General features: G+C 36.2%; 1 protein-coding gene across 1 annotated transcript; it reads left to right on the top strand.

Moving 5' to 3' along the window:
- Positions 1-1315: 1315 nt before the first annotated feature.
- On the top strand, positions 1316-4988 carry LOC592934 (neutral cholesterol ester hydrolase 1). Its single transcript, XM_011674319.2, has 4 exons — positions 1316-1657; positions 2697-2928; positions 3784-3847; positions 4072-4988. Exons 1-4 carry the CDS (start codon positions 1511-1513, stop codon positions 4859-4861), a joined length of 1233 nt encoding a protein of 410 aa, XP_011672621.1. The 5' UTR covers positions 1316-1510; the 3' UTR covers positions 4862-4988.
- Positions 4989-15472: the final 10484 nt, after the last annotated feature.

Genomic DNA, 15472 nt, shown 5'->3' on the forward strand with positions numbered 1-15472 from the left:
GGGCGGGGGGATGCAAGAGCCCTTCGCCCCCGTTTCCCTCTTTTCTTCTTCTTCTTCCTCTTCTTTCTTTCCTTTTATCTTCTCTTTCCCTTTCCCTTTCCCTTCTCTCTCTATCTCTTATTTATTTTTTTGGCGGGGGTGGGGAGGGAGGAGGCAAGAGCCCTTCGCCCTTCCCCCGTTTCCCTCTTTCCTTCTTATTCCTCTTCTTTCTTTCCTTTTATATTTTCTTTCCCTTTCCCTTCTCTCTCTTATTTATTTTTGGCGGGGGGGGGGGGGGAGGAGGCAAGAGCCCTTCGCCCTTTTCCTGTTTCCCTCTTATTCCTCTTCTTTCTTTCCCTTTCTCTTCTCTCTCTCTCTCTCTCTCTCTCTCTCTCTTATCTATTTTTTTGGCGGGGGGGGGGGGGGGGGGAGGTAAGAGCCTTTCGCCCTTCCCCCGTTTCCCTCTTTCCTTCTTCCTCTTCTTTCTTTCCTTTTATATTTTCTTTCCCTTTCCCTTCTCTCTCTTATTTATTTTTGGCGGGGGGGGGGGGGAGGAGGCAAAAGCCCTTCGCCCTTCCCCTGTTTCCCTCTTATTCCTCTTCTTTCTTTCCCTTTCCCTTCTCTCTCTCTCTCTCTCTCTCTTATTTATTTTTTTGGCGGGGGGGGGGAGGTAAGAGCCTTTCGCCCTTCCCCCGTTTCCCTCTTTCCTTCTTCCTCTTCTTTCTTTCCTTTTATATTTTCTTTCCCTTTCCCTTTCCCTTCTCTCTCTCCTTATTTATTTTTTGGCGGGGGGGGGGGGGGAGTGAGGAGGAGGCAAGAGCCCTTCGCCCCCCCCGTTTCCCTCTTTTCTTCTTATTATTCTTTCTTTCCTTTTATCTTCTCTTTCCCTTTCCCTTTTTTCCTTCTCTCTGTCTCCCCCAGCTAGGGCTGGTTTTGTTTACGAAGCGCCCGTCAGGAGAGTACACGATAGAGTACACGATAGAGTACACGATAAAATTGACGATATCGTGAACTTTATATCGTGAACTTTTCACGATAAAGTTCACGATATCGTCAATTTCGTGAATTTCTTCGTGAAAAATATGCGATAAAATTGACGATATCGTGAATTTTATCGCATATTTTTCACGATTTAGTCTATTCGCGATGTCCCTTCAGGGCCACCATAAATATCCCATGTGCTGCTTAATACTTCTCCAACTGAAAATTAAAGACCGCCATCTACGTCAAATTTTGGTCTGTGTTTACATTTTTCTTTGCTATCCAATCGAGCATGCACACATATAAAATCACACACACACACACACACACACCCCCATATGCTGAATGTGTATCGCCTGGCGCTTCATCCTACATGTGCATTTTTATCTCAAGCTCCATACTATTCATAGACCTCACGTATAGTGAACGAACGTATTGTGGTGTAGTATATCATACGAGTACAGCACATAAACAAGCGCACGCAGTATAATATATATATAGTAGCTGCGCTGGCATTGGCATAATTCCAAAGTTGACTTCAAGTGCCAAGATGGGTGCTTATCGCTATGTTATCATCGGTGTACTCATTTTAGGAGCGTTATCTGGGTACCTATTTCATCCTCCTGTACCGAAGGGCCTCTCGGAGCCATGGAAATACCGGCTGGTTCTTGGTGTGGCGAAAATTACACGAGTTCTGGTAAGAAAATAAATCGCTATGGCGACATGCACTATGGTGATCAGTGTGTACGCTTAATGTTTTGTGTTTGTCAATGACATTGAATGACATTGTCCCGTCTGTATGACCCTTTGATGTTGTACTAGTACCGGCATATTGTCAAGTAAACAAACATAACCCATATTAGAATGTCATGATGAAGTCCAATGATTGTGGCTAATAAATTGACGTCGTTACGAACGAACAAGCATTGTCACTGATTATAATTGATAATTAATTGATGATAATGATAAATGATGATACATGATAGAAGTATTTCTAGAAAAAGTAGTATTAAGTATAATACAATGATGATAATTATAATAATAAGTATATTAATAATATAATAATAATGATTATATTATAACAATAATTGTAGGCCTAATGATGATAATGATAATGAGATATAACTGGTAGGCCCAACAATTAACAAATAATTTGCCAATAAAATGAAGTCACTAACTATATAGCTAGCTAGCTCATTGATCGATCTGTCTAAAATAATCAATAAAAAGATAACTTATTTACAAAAAATTACAAACTGGTTTCAGTTGCCTGAAAAAAGTAACAAATTGAGCATTTATTTTTATAGCAATCTTCAGTTCAAAATATTGAGAACACAGTTCCTTATCAAATTTTGTCATTATAAAATCCGAGCCAAAATGTTTGTTTTTTCATTCCCAAGGCTTTTGTAAAGTATCAGTTATTATTATTATGCTTAACCGCTATTAGATGTAGTATTTTTATAATTATAATTTTTCGTAGTAGTATTTTTAAATCATTATTGATATTATTTTTCAAATCATTATTATAATAATATAATATATCATCATCGTAATTAGTAGTAATATTATTTGATATTATGACTATTATTATTACTATTGTTATTGTTTGTATTCTTATTAATCATTATTATTTTAATTATTATCATTATTTTTGTTATCATTATTATCATCATCATAATCATCATTATTACCCTCATCATTATTATTATTATTAATGATTTCTTCTCATTTTGCAGGCTTTTGTAAAGTACCGAATCGCAAGCCGCAACCAGACCTTTATTGATACATACAGAGGAATGTACAGAAAGCATCGACCCAAGGAACTCATTTCAGGCTCTAACATTAGGTCAAAGGTCATGAACTTTGATGGGGTCACAGTTCGTCTCTATGAGCCGATTGAGAGGAAAGAGGAGGCAACTCCAGCCATGGTATTCATGCATGGGGGTGGCTTGGCATTTGCAAATATTGGTAAGCATTGGTAGTTTCCTGATGTACCTTTGTCAACTAATGGTAATATTAAATATAGCTAAATCAAGATCATCTAATCATACCTTACATGTATATACCTTCTTGTAGTCTATTCACATCATCATCTTCTTCAGATCCCAAGAGTTAGACTCACCTGTGGAACAAGTTACCTTCAGAGTTGAGGACTACAAAAGTATTAGAGAGTTTCAAATCCAAGTTGAAATACTTCTAATTTTTTTAGCACTCATGGTCTTTCCTTGGACACAAGAATATGGCTCTTATTAATATTTACCTAGTTAACTCTTATTTATTATCTAGATTTCCTTTTACGCCTCGGAATAAAACTTTGAGATTGATGCAAAATATAAATGTTAATATTACTATTTTCATTTTTTATTATTATTATTGTTTTTGTTGTTGTTAGTTTTGGTTGTGTTGAATATGGATGAGATGTCAATGAAAGACTGAAAAAAGTTCAAAAATATATCCAGGATAGCTTTTGCTAGTTGTGTGTTTCAGACTTTCAGCCCATGGAGAAATAAGGGAAAGAATAAAAATACATTAATTTGAGAATGCTGTATTACTCAATTACAATAACAAAAAGTTGAAGGTCATAAATGTAGTAAAGGAGATAAATGACCGGATGTATTTAATAGAAGGTGCCACTTGCCCGACCTGTATATGTAACAGTAATTAGTGGTTATGGTCATTGGAAAAATGATAGTTTACATTGATGAGGACATTGAGATAGAGGTGCATGCACATGTAAGTAATTTACTGCAGTAATGCTGTACCAAAGAAGCATTTAATTTCATCCACATTTCTATTGTTGTTATCTTCTTATCACCCCCATAGATGTGTATGATCGTCTCACTCGTCAGATGGCTGAGAAATTAGACATTGTCCTCGTGTCCGTCGAGTAAGTCACTTGATCATTATTATAAATTCGTCTGAGACTATTTCATTTTCATTTTCATTTTAAATGCATTTGCAATAGCTTCAATTCTACGTTATCTTTGGATTGTAATAACTTAAATGGTTTGATTGATGTATATTTAATATAAGTGTTGAGCAGCAAATTATTAATAAACTGTTAATGCATTTCAGTTTACAATATTTTTTTCTTCTCCACTTCTTTTCCAGGTACAGGAAGATTCCAGAATATCAGTTTCCTGCTCAAATAGAAGACTCGATGAAAGCAACCAGATATTTACTGACTCATGCAAGCGATTTCAAAGTGGATGCCAGCCGAGTGGCTGTATCAGGTGACAGCGCTGGTGGTTACCTAGCAACAGTCATAGCCCAACAGGTGTACGATGATCCAGACCTGCCTAACATTAAGGTCCAGGTCCTATTTTACCCTGGGACGCAAATGTACGACTTCCAGACACCCTCGCACCAGAAATGTTCGGCGCTTTTTGGCAACGACGGGATGTTGACGCATCAGACGCTCGCATGGTTGGGGAGCATGTACCACTTTGGAAAGGCGGACTTTGAGTTCATGGGTCAAGTCATGTCCAATAACCACACGGCGCCCTCGTTCAAGCAGACAAAGCGCTACCAGAAAAACATCAATCATAGTCTCATCCCAAAAGAGCTCATTCCAGATTTTTACCAGCCGCCGCCCAACAACACGGGCAGTGATGTATTGTGGGAGAAGATTAGGGATGTATACATGGATCCCAGACACGACCCACTGATGCGGGATGACCTCCGTGGAATGCCAGACAGTTTCATCGCAACGTGCGGGTTTGACTGTATCCGTGATGATGGGATCATGTATGCTAAGCGTTTAGAGCAAGCTGGTAATCATGTGGAATGGGTGAATTATAACGGATGCTTCCATGGCGTGCTCTGGCAAGGATGGATTAATTTTAAGAACGGTAAGCAGATGCTGGAAGATGGGCTTGCTTATGCCAAGATACATCTCTGAGTCAAAATTCCTCTCATTGAATTCGCCTTGAGCAGGCATCTCGCTCATGTATACACATACAGAGCGTTATGACAGCCCCAACCAGCAATGATGCAGTAACCTCTTCCACAAAACCCGCCTACCAAAAGAAAAACAAGTTTTACATGTCCTGCATAAAATCTGTCATATGTACATGTAAGACCGTTGTTCCACATACTCAGAATATTTGCCACCACAAAATCTTGTCTTGCAATTCATTTTCACGTAATAGTTTTAGCACCTTTTTATAGGAGTAGTTACTGCATCATATCTGGACACGGCCTACTGTCAGAAGGGTATTACATGTAAGTCTGTGTGAATGTTTGTGGGTTAATGCTCTAAGCTCTCAGCTATTGAAGCATGTACACCTTTACTCTATGGATCCAGTCAGGCAGTTACTATTTAAATGGTTATTTTACTTCTTTTATATATATTTGTATGCTATGCCGGTGATTGTTCATGAAGATAATAGATTTACTGCATTAAAGATGGCAAGATTCAAGATGCTGTAAATTTGAAAATGAAATATTCCATGCACCTTGCTATTTAATCATGCAATCTAATCTCACTTTATATCTTAATTGATTCATTGTTGCAAATTGAGAAGTTAAAATTATGTGAATAGACAAAAAATGTAGCACTTCATGGAGAGGAATAGATCTCCCAGGATTTTAAAAAGGAGGCTTCCTAATTTTCTTTTTTAATAGATGTTCCATGGTAAATAATACATGTTATACTTAATTTTTATTTCAATTTTGGTTGTAAAGCTGTTGTAGAAAAGATCCATACTCTGAAATAATGGGACTTTGTACTTCTAGAACTTTGTATTTGTCCAAAGAAAGACACCTGTTTCTGTTTTCATCATCATTTACTTGGTTTGCAATGTTCAGTACCATTGACATTGAGAAGCAAAAGGCCAATACCCTTTTTGCTCTCGATATAATGTGTACAATCTTTTGAAGGTTCACAGGCTAAATAGTTGTATTTATTATAGAGCTGAACAAATTATTTCACATCAATAGAAGAAATCATTGTTCATGTTTGCATCAAAGCTGTTGTCCAGCAAAGTGCACCCGAAGCGCACAAAACATTTACCAATAATACAAAAGTGATAAAATGGTACAAAAGAAAATCATTGCAAAAATTAAAAAATGTAAGAAAAGCTGATAAAAGACAATATTCAGGTATAATTATTGAATGGTTACGACAATCTTTGATTTAAAGTGTTTTTCTTCTGGACGGTTGTAACTTGTAAGCTATTATTGGTGTCCTATAGATATACATCTATGTTATAGAGTTGATGAGAGCGTTGGGTGTATATGCCTACATGGCTAATTGGCTATAGTTATTTACAGTGTATTGATCGTAGGTCAGAAGCACATATCATTTGTAATTGTGTTCTTTATAGGGGTTAAGTCTGACGTCCAGTATTCTGTGAGCTGTGCAAAGTTTAGACTTTGATCTTAAGCTTATGGTGTGATAGAAGAAAAACCCATAGTCACCCTGCCAAGTTGACTCTAAACTACAGTGTTACAGTAGAATCTCATTTTGTTTTCAGTCAATTGCTTGTTTAGTGGTATTAAAGGTAAAGACCAGTTATGGTCATGTGATTGCATTGTAAAAGAAACGTTGTGGAATCGATCAGAAAAGGTTGATCATCTAGCATCTAGCATCTGCAAGGTTCTGGAATCATCTAAATGATAAAAAAATTGGCCCATTCTTCGTAAAGTTACAAGCACTATACACAGAAAGATGTATATGGGACTACCCTATATCTCTCACAGACCATGAGAGAAACAAATTTACCAAATATATGAATTAGTAGGCGGTTTCCTGGCAAATTTGTTATCATCATGATAGTCAAAACATATTCTTTCACATGATTGGTAATGAGAGCTTCCATTTCATTTTTGAAATTGGAGCGTTTCCAATACTGGTCTTTAGCTTTAATGTGCCTGGACTCTGGAGTATTACAGTCACTGCACTCCTTGTGATCTGACTACAACTAAAGTTATGTCTGAAAGCCCAAAATATTAAAATGCTGTACCAATCACCTGAAAAAATTGTTTGTATAATAGGTTAAATGTTAAAATTCAATCTAAAGAAAAAACTAATTTACCTTGTATTTTTAAAGGTTAATGGATAAAGAGTACCATACAATTATGAGTGTAAAAAATCAAGTGTGTCTTGGATTCATATGGGAACAATGGTTGATTTGATTTATGAACATGAAATCAGAAGATGATATTTTTGACAAAAATAATGAATATCTGACTATGTGCAATATTGAAATAAGAAATAGCCAGAATTCTTGTGTTTCTAGACAAATGTACTCTGATGTACATGGAATATGATTCCTACAGTCTATTCTCAATCATGTTCTTCAATATTGCAAAGTAAATGAGGATATGTTATTATAAGCTACTTATACAAGACATAACAAGGAGTCCTTCTGTATCTCGTCAATCAATGTTGTGTAATTGAATGCCATGCATAATGCTGGTAGGAAGATACATGTAGCTACGTTCACACGTAACCTTGTGAAACATACCTCTTCAATCAATGTTGTGTAATTGAATGCCATGCATAATGCTGGTAGGAAGATACATGTAGCTACGTTCACACGTAACCTTGTAAAACATACCTCTTCAATCAATGTTGTGTTAATTGAATGCAATGCATATGCTGGGAGGAAGATACATGTAGCTATGTTCACACGTAATCTTGTGAAACATACCTCTTCAATCAATGTTGTGTAATTGAATGCCATGCATAATGCTGGTAGGAAGATACATGTAGCTACGTTCACACGTAACCTTGTGAAACATACCTCTTCAATCAATGTTGTGTAATTGAATGCCATGCATAATGCTGGTAGGAAGATACATGTAGCTACGTTCACACATAACGTTGTGAAACCTTGACCCACAACCCATTAACCATGACGATGAGGGTTCATACGGGACTGAAATAATGAATATTCATAGTCAACTACAAGCTGGGCAGAGAATTCATTTAAAGATGACGTTGAGTTCTGGTCATGCGATTGCATTGTGAAAGAAACGGTGTGGAATCGATCAGAAAAGGTTGATCATCTAGCATATTATATGTGTGTATTGCAAGGTTCTGGAATCATCAAAATGATATGAAATTTGGCCAAGTCTTGGTAAAGTTACAAACACTGTACACAGAAAGATGTACATGGGACTATCCGACTACACGAACACGTGGCGTAAAAATCCTACCCTGGAGTTTTACGATGTTACATGACATATTAATAATATGAAGGCATTTGAAGAGCCATGATTTTCAGGGAACATGTCTTATCTGATGTTCTTCCACTCTTGCATAATAAGAATGATAAAGCTCACAAATTGTTTTTCTCCTCTTCCTAGAACTCAACCTTCTCTTTAAACTATATGCTGGCTTAACCTCAATGTTAATTGCATCGTCATGGACCCTCTGCTGTTTATAGTTATGGCGCTATTAATCTGAAGCTCTGTCTTGGTTTGTAAATTCAAGTTAACTTAAAAGATCTGTATGGTCAAGTGCTTTTGGATGATCTCCAAGTACAAGAAGACTTCAAAGTTTATAACCATGGCCTAAACTTTAAGTTGACTGATTGTCGTGTGAACCTTACTACTGTCTGATCATATGGGTATCAGGTGACACATGGTAGAAAATAAACCACATGATTTTGTAGAGGTCCTGTATGGTTATCCAGAATAAATTTTCCTTTTGTCTATGGGGGCTCTCTCTTGAATTTGAGGGTAAAAGTGATATTTCCACATATATTTTTATTTTTGGGATTTCATTTTTTTTCTCCCCAGCCAGATCTCTTAACAAATTTCCAGAGGTGTTTTTGTCAGATATGTAAATAATTTGCTTGTACACCCTGTAGTCATCAAGATAGAACTCGTATTGATTCTTAATGGTAAACAGGGTCTCTTGAGGTAGTTTATTATCTTGTAGTGAGAACCAGAAGGGCTTTAACTCATTTTATTTTACATGGGGTTCTGATTAGTCACGTTATTGTCTGTCTAGAACCAGAAGGATTTTGAATATCTCAGCAGATGAAATATGTTTTTTTAATTCTTACCAGAGCAGGTACCAGAGCTCTGTTTGACATTTCCCAACGTGTAATGGGTTTTCCCAGAGTTAAATTTCTCATCACCTGTGTATTTATAGATCCTTTATGCTCATTGAAGGGCAATGAAAGTTCATGTGGCCAAACATATTCAGATGCTTGTTTAAAAAGTTAAAATACTATTGTTTCTCTCAGGTTACAAGCTGCTTTAATTACGTGTAGTTTTGTTCTACCTCTACTCTTAGCTATCAATCTCACCTGTTGTCCACAATTTTCTTGATACTGGTATTCATGTCAAAGAAAATCATTGAAAGAGAGAGTGAGAGACATACTGAAACTCTGTCTTGCACTCTTCAAAGAAACTTCCTAGAATGAACAGAATGCTAAAATTCCTCTTCAATACTGTTCTTCACTTGTGCCTGCCTGCTATCCCCCAGATGCTCATTTTATTGTTAATTTAGAATGGGATATACAGTCCCTCTAGTCTCCACACTCTCTTTCCATTTGTATGTGTTTCATCATTACATCTGCTACCTCTCTGAACAGTGTTATCTATCTCTCATTTCATATTCTTTGGCTCACTTTATATATTTTTGAAGATATATACATGTAGCTAGCTGTGGGATATCATGTATCACACTTATCCTTTACACACTTCAATAGCTAAAAAAAAATGTTGCTATTCTTTGTTTTAGTTTAGTTATGAACTCCTGCTCAGGTAAAACACACTCAACATTGCACATATTATTTCCAGTGTTGTCCAAATAGAGATGTAGGGCATGCACAAAACGCTGTAATTATCCAGACCATTGTCATTTTTGTTTATATCTTGAAATTGTCAAAATCTAGATGTTTTTGTTTCCTGGCGTTAATAAGCAGACAATTATTTTGCTTGTTAGGAAACATTACTACAATTTTTTGTTGGTAGTAAGTTACCTGATTATTGTATCTTGATAATATTTGTTTGAATTTATCAGCAAGTCATTATATTCATTTTACCATCTGGAAATTAACATATTTGTTTAATTAGGTTTTTAATTTTTTTTTGAATGATACACATATTGCTTATTTGGATCCATTAAAACCATATTTTGAAATGAAATGAACTTGAAACTTGCCAACATGCACAAAACATTTCAAATGCCTGATGTGAAATTATTTTTGGGAAGTAATCTGGGAAGTTATGTTATTCTTGAGTTATTGTGTAATGATATAATCATATTTTTTTAATGTAAATGTGAATTAATTGAAAACGTTAGCCAATTTGTCTTTCAATTGCATCAAATGCTATGTGTAACTGCAGTTATTTTGATTTTTTTTCATGAAAATTGGTGATATAAGGTGGTGGGATTTGCAATATCTCTTGAGGTGATTATTACAATGAGACTAATTATGAATGAGTATATTATGTAAATAAAAAGCATTTTGACTGTATCTAATATGCCAGAGAAAGGTTTGAAAGGATACAAATACATTGTAAACCATGTCTACATACACCAATATGTCCTTGTTCTCTCACATTTGCCCTTAAAACAGACCTTATTTCTGACTCACTTCCTATGCTAAGCCCAGGCCCCCCCCCCCACTCAGTGTTATTTAGGGTAAGCATATGCGTGTTCCAACCGACCCCCCCCCCCTTTTCAGCAAAAGTCCGGTGTGTAAAATCAATACGGCTCGACATTTTTCTTTTGTATACAAGCCTTTTTCAGCACCCCCCCCCCCCCCTTTCAGCAAAAGTCCGGTGTGTAAAGTCAATACGGGTCGACCTTTTTCTTTTGTTACGAAAAGGATATTTTGGCAACACGCATGGGGTCCGTCCGTTCTCGGAGTGGGGGGGTGGGGGGGGGGGGCGGGTGCTAAGCTCAGTTAATTGAGTCGTATCCTCAACATGGTTACATTTACTGGACGTTTTCCCCTTCAGAACTGACCTGAACATATTAACATATTAACATGTAGCAAAATAAGACAGATAGTTGTACATGAATGTAACCAGATTGCAACGTTTGCTTTTGAAATATAAATCAACTGATGTAAATATAGTTTGTTAAGTTTTGTAAATAATCATGTACAAATTTATAATGTGCCCCTTAATTTTCCTCATGTATACCAATATCAGAACCAAAAAAGCACCTTAGAAATGTCATAACTTCTTTTTTGCTGGTCAGAAACATTTTAAATGTGTGCCCGCCTCCCACTCCCCCTCCCCCAAATAACCCTGGATCCGCCACTTATCATGCTTATAATATTGCACAAGGAAGTTACTTCATGACTCAGTTTATTACAATGTTGAATAAGATGTATTGGTTGAGTTTCGTGTACACTGCAAATGAGAACTCTTTATTTTTGCTTATAGGAAATTGAAACCGAAATAACAAAAACGAAGACAATGTCGACAGTGATTGTATCCTGTTTTACTTTCAGTTTGTAGCTTAAGATTTGATGGGAATATGCCTTTGTACATTAGCAATGATTCATACAGGGTATATTAGACCAAGTTGAATTCTCAATAATACTTACAATAATACTTACCATATTTTGAATATTGAATACTGAAAGGTGTAGCATTTTAGAAACGCAACTTCCCAATATTTTAATGACAAGAGTTAGAATGTTGTATTGGATAGCTTGTTTTTATGATGTGGCAGGGTTTTTTAAACCAATTTTTTTTCTTCAGACAATCGTACCACCGTCCATGCATGCATGCACTGGTATTCCAATATGATAATGGGTTTATTCTATTCGTGAGTCAGGCGCTGCAATGCACCTAAGGCTATACCATGACGTTATATTGTGTATGCTTGGTTTATGCCATGACAATCAGAGACATAAATATAAATGACGCTTGAAGGTTGGCTGTTTGAAGAAATTCAAAAGTAAGCAAATAATAATAGCTTTCACGGAGTACCAATGTCTGAGTAAAGTCGATATTAGGGACTTAACGTCCATTACCGCGTAAATTTGAGTTGTTATGTCCTTGTCCCAAAGAGGCATCGTACCACATCCGCATTCCGTTTATATTACATCGAAACTTAAGCTAAGTCCAAGGTTTTGGTCGATTGGTGTCCTGTACGTCACCACGTATTAATGCTGAGTTATGTTCTGAACTTAAGTTGATATCAAATGTTTCCTTGCACTGTACATCCGGTCGGATAAAAGATCTTATACAGCTATAGTATAGGGCTATTAACCCATAGCAGTGAATGCTACGAATTACACATTGTACATGGGCGGAAAGAGCAAAAGTCACAGAAAGTTGTTCCACTGCAGTACATTGTGCCGTTTTGGAATAAGAACGAATTAATTGTAACTAAGCATTTAACTCTCTAGATTGGCAACGCGGTGTGGAATTTAAAAATCCCTAATTTTGTGTACGACTTAGCAATGTTATAATTAAATTTTATAATTCTCTTCACATTGCTTCATTTACTGAAGAATTGCATTAAAACAAAAATGAAGTAGTGCAGAAAAAGATTAACTTTTGTCATTTTGAGGAGGGAAAACTGATTAATTTAGAAGAAAAAAAACACGCTGATATATTATATGTTAATGCAATGATCAGATATACTAACATCTTAAAGGTGGTCTGTGACATACAAAATAATAAACATGTAGCTTGGCCTTGCCCGTATGAGTATTATGAATGTCAACCTGTTTCGAAAATGTATAATATTCCCTACACGTTCAACACCTTTTGTCTTTTCGAATTTGTGTAGACTGCAATTGTTGTTTTTCTTCTTGGCAGTACTGTTTATCTTTGCAGCTGATTTGATTTCATTACCCCCCCCCCCCCCTCCTCTCGAGAAAATTATATTTTAAATTTAGAATAATTATTTATGACTTGTTACCTAATTACTTCGTTATATATTATATATACATGTCCTGTGTAACGAAATCATGTTTCCCGAAAAAAGAGAAATTAAAAGACGTATATTATATATATATATATATATATATATATAAACATTCTGGTCTCAATATATTATAGTGAGTTTACTAAAACGATGGCATATTTTCATGTAGTTAGCCTTATATGATAATTTATGGATGTTTTTTTTAAATGATTATTTCTATTTGCATTATTTTGTTTAAGAATGTTGCTGTTGAAACAATCACGGATTTATGCTGAAAGGGGCATCTATTTGTTTTTGCTGGAATTTAAACTATTTCGTGTAATTCATGTAGGGAGAAGTGTCAAAAACAATCTGAAAGTAATAGAAAGAAATAAAAAGGAGGGGGAAAAAGATGATGTAAAAGTAACAACGAACAGACAAGAATTAAATATCACTTTGTAATATACTCGAACATTATGTTGAAAATGTCTGTATTACCGAGACCATATTATTAGCACTTATAGCACAAACTTTGTGTGTGTTGTCTATCAAAAGTGTTATTGCTATAATTTTGTTTGTCCTTCCCAAAGTATAAACGAGTACTATCATCGTCGTTATTGCTTTTCTTGTCTTACCCAATCTTACCAAATACGCTTCCACAACTTTGCCTATGAAGTCAAACAATGGCACGACTGAATTAATATCTTTTTATATTAATACTAATCATGTCACCTTGTGAATTTATTGATGATCTCAAATAAACTTCACTAGTATCAATGCAGTCCATAGTCTCCTGGTGTCTCTTTCTTTATCTTCCTTCTTTATGAGGTAGTCGTTCCATTGGTGATACATTTATATTTACAATATATCTAAGAGTATACTATGTGGCATATTCCAAAACTTGTGGTTCCATTCCCCCCCCCCGACCCTCTATATCTCTTTCTTTCTCTCTCTTTCTCTCTGTAACTCCCACTCTCTCCTCTCACTTCCTCTCCCCTTTTCTCTCTCCGTCTCCCTCTCATACCCCCATCTCTCTCTCTCTCTCTCTCTCTCTCTCTCTCTCTCTCTCTCTCGCTGTCTCTCTCTCTCCCTCTCACCCCTCTCTCTTCTCTTTCCACTCTCTCTTTTTATGATTAAATATTCCTGTATTTTTCTCTTTCTTGGTTTCTCCGCCAGCCCCTCTGTTCCCCTACCTCATGCCTGTTTGTATGACTTTGTACAATTTTATGTCTGTTTGTCTCTCTGTCATGTCATATTTCTGTCTGCCTCTGTGTTACTCCACCTATCTCTATTTTCTGTCCGTCTTTCGTTTAACATTAGCATCATAATCATCATATTCTGATTTCCAGTCTGATGTCCTTCTCTTTGTTCGTCTATCTCGGAAATTCGTGAATACTGTTCTGATTATAAATGATTTAAAATGATGCAGTGTCTCAAAGAGGTAGATGAAAACAAAATGACACTGACAAAACAAAGAAACAAATAACTAACCAACCAGCCAACCTAAAAACATAATAAATAAATAAGTAACAACAAATTAAAAACAAATGTTTTTCATGACTTTATTGGATGGGGAGCATGCATGGTATGCCGCTATATGGGTAATGTTGCTTTACAGCTATCAGCTCCCTAACATCCAACATAAACACACGGCACAACTAATCAATCGGCAGTATGTCTCTTGTAAACGCGTATATCCTTCATACTCATGTTTCGGATATACCATATTAACTTTATCTTAATATGCTGTATGTCCTGTATCATCAGTTAACATGGATGTGTTGTATACTGTGCATGTTCGGAAGACCAAAGCATCATGTTAATGCTTTCAAGCCAAACTTTTGAGAGAAGAGTAAAGAAGGTATTAACATTCAATAATATTCAAGTAGTATTTATCAAATGAATAATTAGTAATATGATATTATAATATACATGAAGGTTTAATTCTCACATATCATTCTAGGGCAGAGAGGAATGGGGAAGGGGGGGGGGGGAGCGGCGTCTGAAAACTAGTGACACAATCTAAAATGTACAATGAGCGTGATGAGAAGGGGTTCCGATGGTAAGCAGGGGGGGGGGGGGGAGGCTAAAACCATCCCATACACCACTGCCATGTGAACTGGATACGCTAGTTTAAAGACACAGTACCATGGGGGGGGGGGGGGGGATCCTTCACCTCATGGGGGTGTTTCATAAAGCTGTTCGTAAAGTTACGCATGACTTTACGAACGACTTGTATATGAAAAGCCAAATGGGATGCTCAATCATTATTGATTATAATTTATTAAGTTGAACTGTGCAGATGTAGATTAACATTCTTATTATAACAACCATTTTTAATGCAAATAGTATTTTTTTTTTTGCCATAATTTAATTGAGGTTATTGGAAATATCAGAAAAAAACTTTGGGCATCCCATCTGGCACTTCATATACAAGTCGTTCGTAAAGTCATGCTTAACTTTACGAACTCTTTATGAAACGACCCCTGGTCTGACGTTTTCCTTACAATCGATATGAGGGATTTATTACAACTTCAATATTTGGATAAAGCGACCTATCGACGTTGAACATGTGAGCAGAAACAAACCAGGTCAAATCATGCGGTGTAGGTTATTGGGCCTCCTAGGTGTCGGGCATGCAGGGGTCATGTTTAAGCCAATATGCGAACTCAGAAC

Source organism: Strongylocentrotus purpuratus, unplaced genomic scaffold (assembly GCF_000002235.5).
Source record: "Strongylocentrotus purpuratus isolate Spur 01 unplaced genomic scaffold, Spur_5.0 spur5_scaffold_12, whole genome shotgun sequence".
Classification (NCBI taxonomy): domain Eukaryota; kingdom Metazoa; phylum Echinodermata; class Echinoidea; order Camarodonta; family Strongylocentrotidae; genus Strongylocentrotus; species Strongylocentrotus purpuratus.

What these genes read in the sequence shown, in the direction of transcription:
- LOC592934 (XM_011674319.2), top strand. Translation starts at nt 1,511, where the DNA reads ATGGGTGCTTATCGCTATGTTATCATCGGTGTACTCATTTTAGGAGCG. An exon ending in CGAAAATTACACGAGTTCTG is followed by an intron (nt 1,658 to 2,696) that starts GTAAGAAAATAA and finishes CTCATTTTGCAG; the next exon opens with GCTTTTGTAAAGTACCGAAT. An exon ending in CTTGGCATTTGCAAATATTG is followed by an intron (nt 2,929 to 3,783) that starts GTAAGCATTGGT and finishes TCACCCCCATAG; the next exon opens with ATGTGTATGATCGTCTCACT.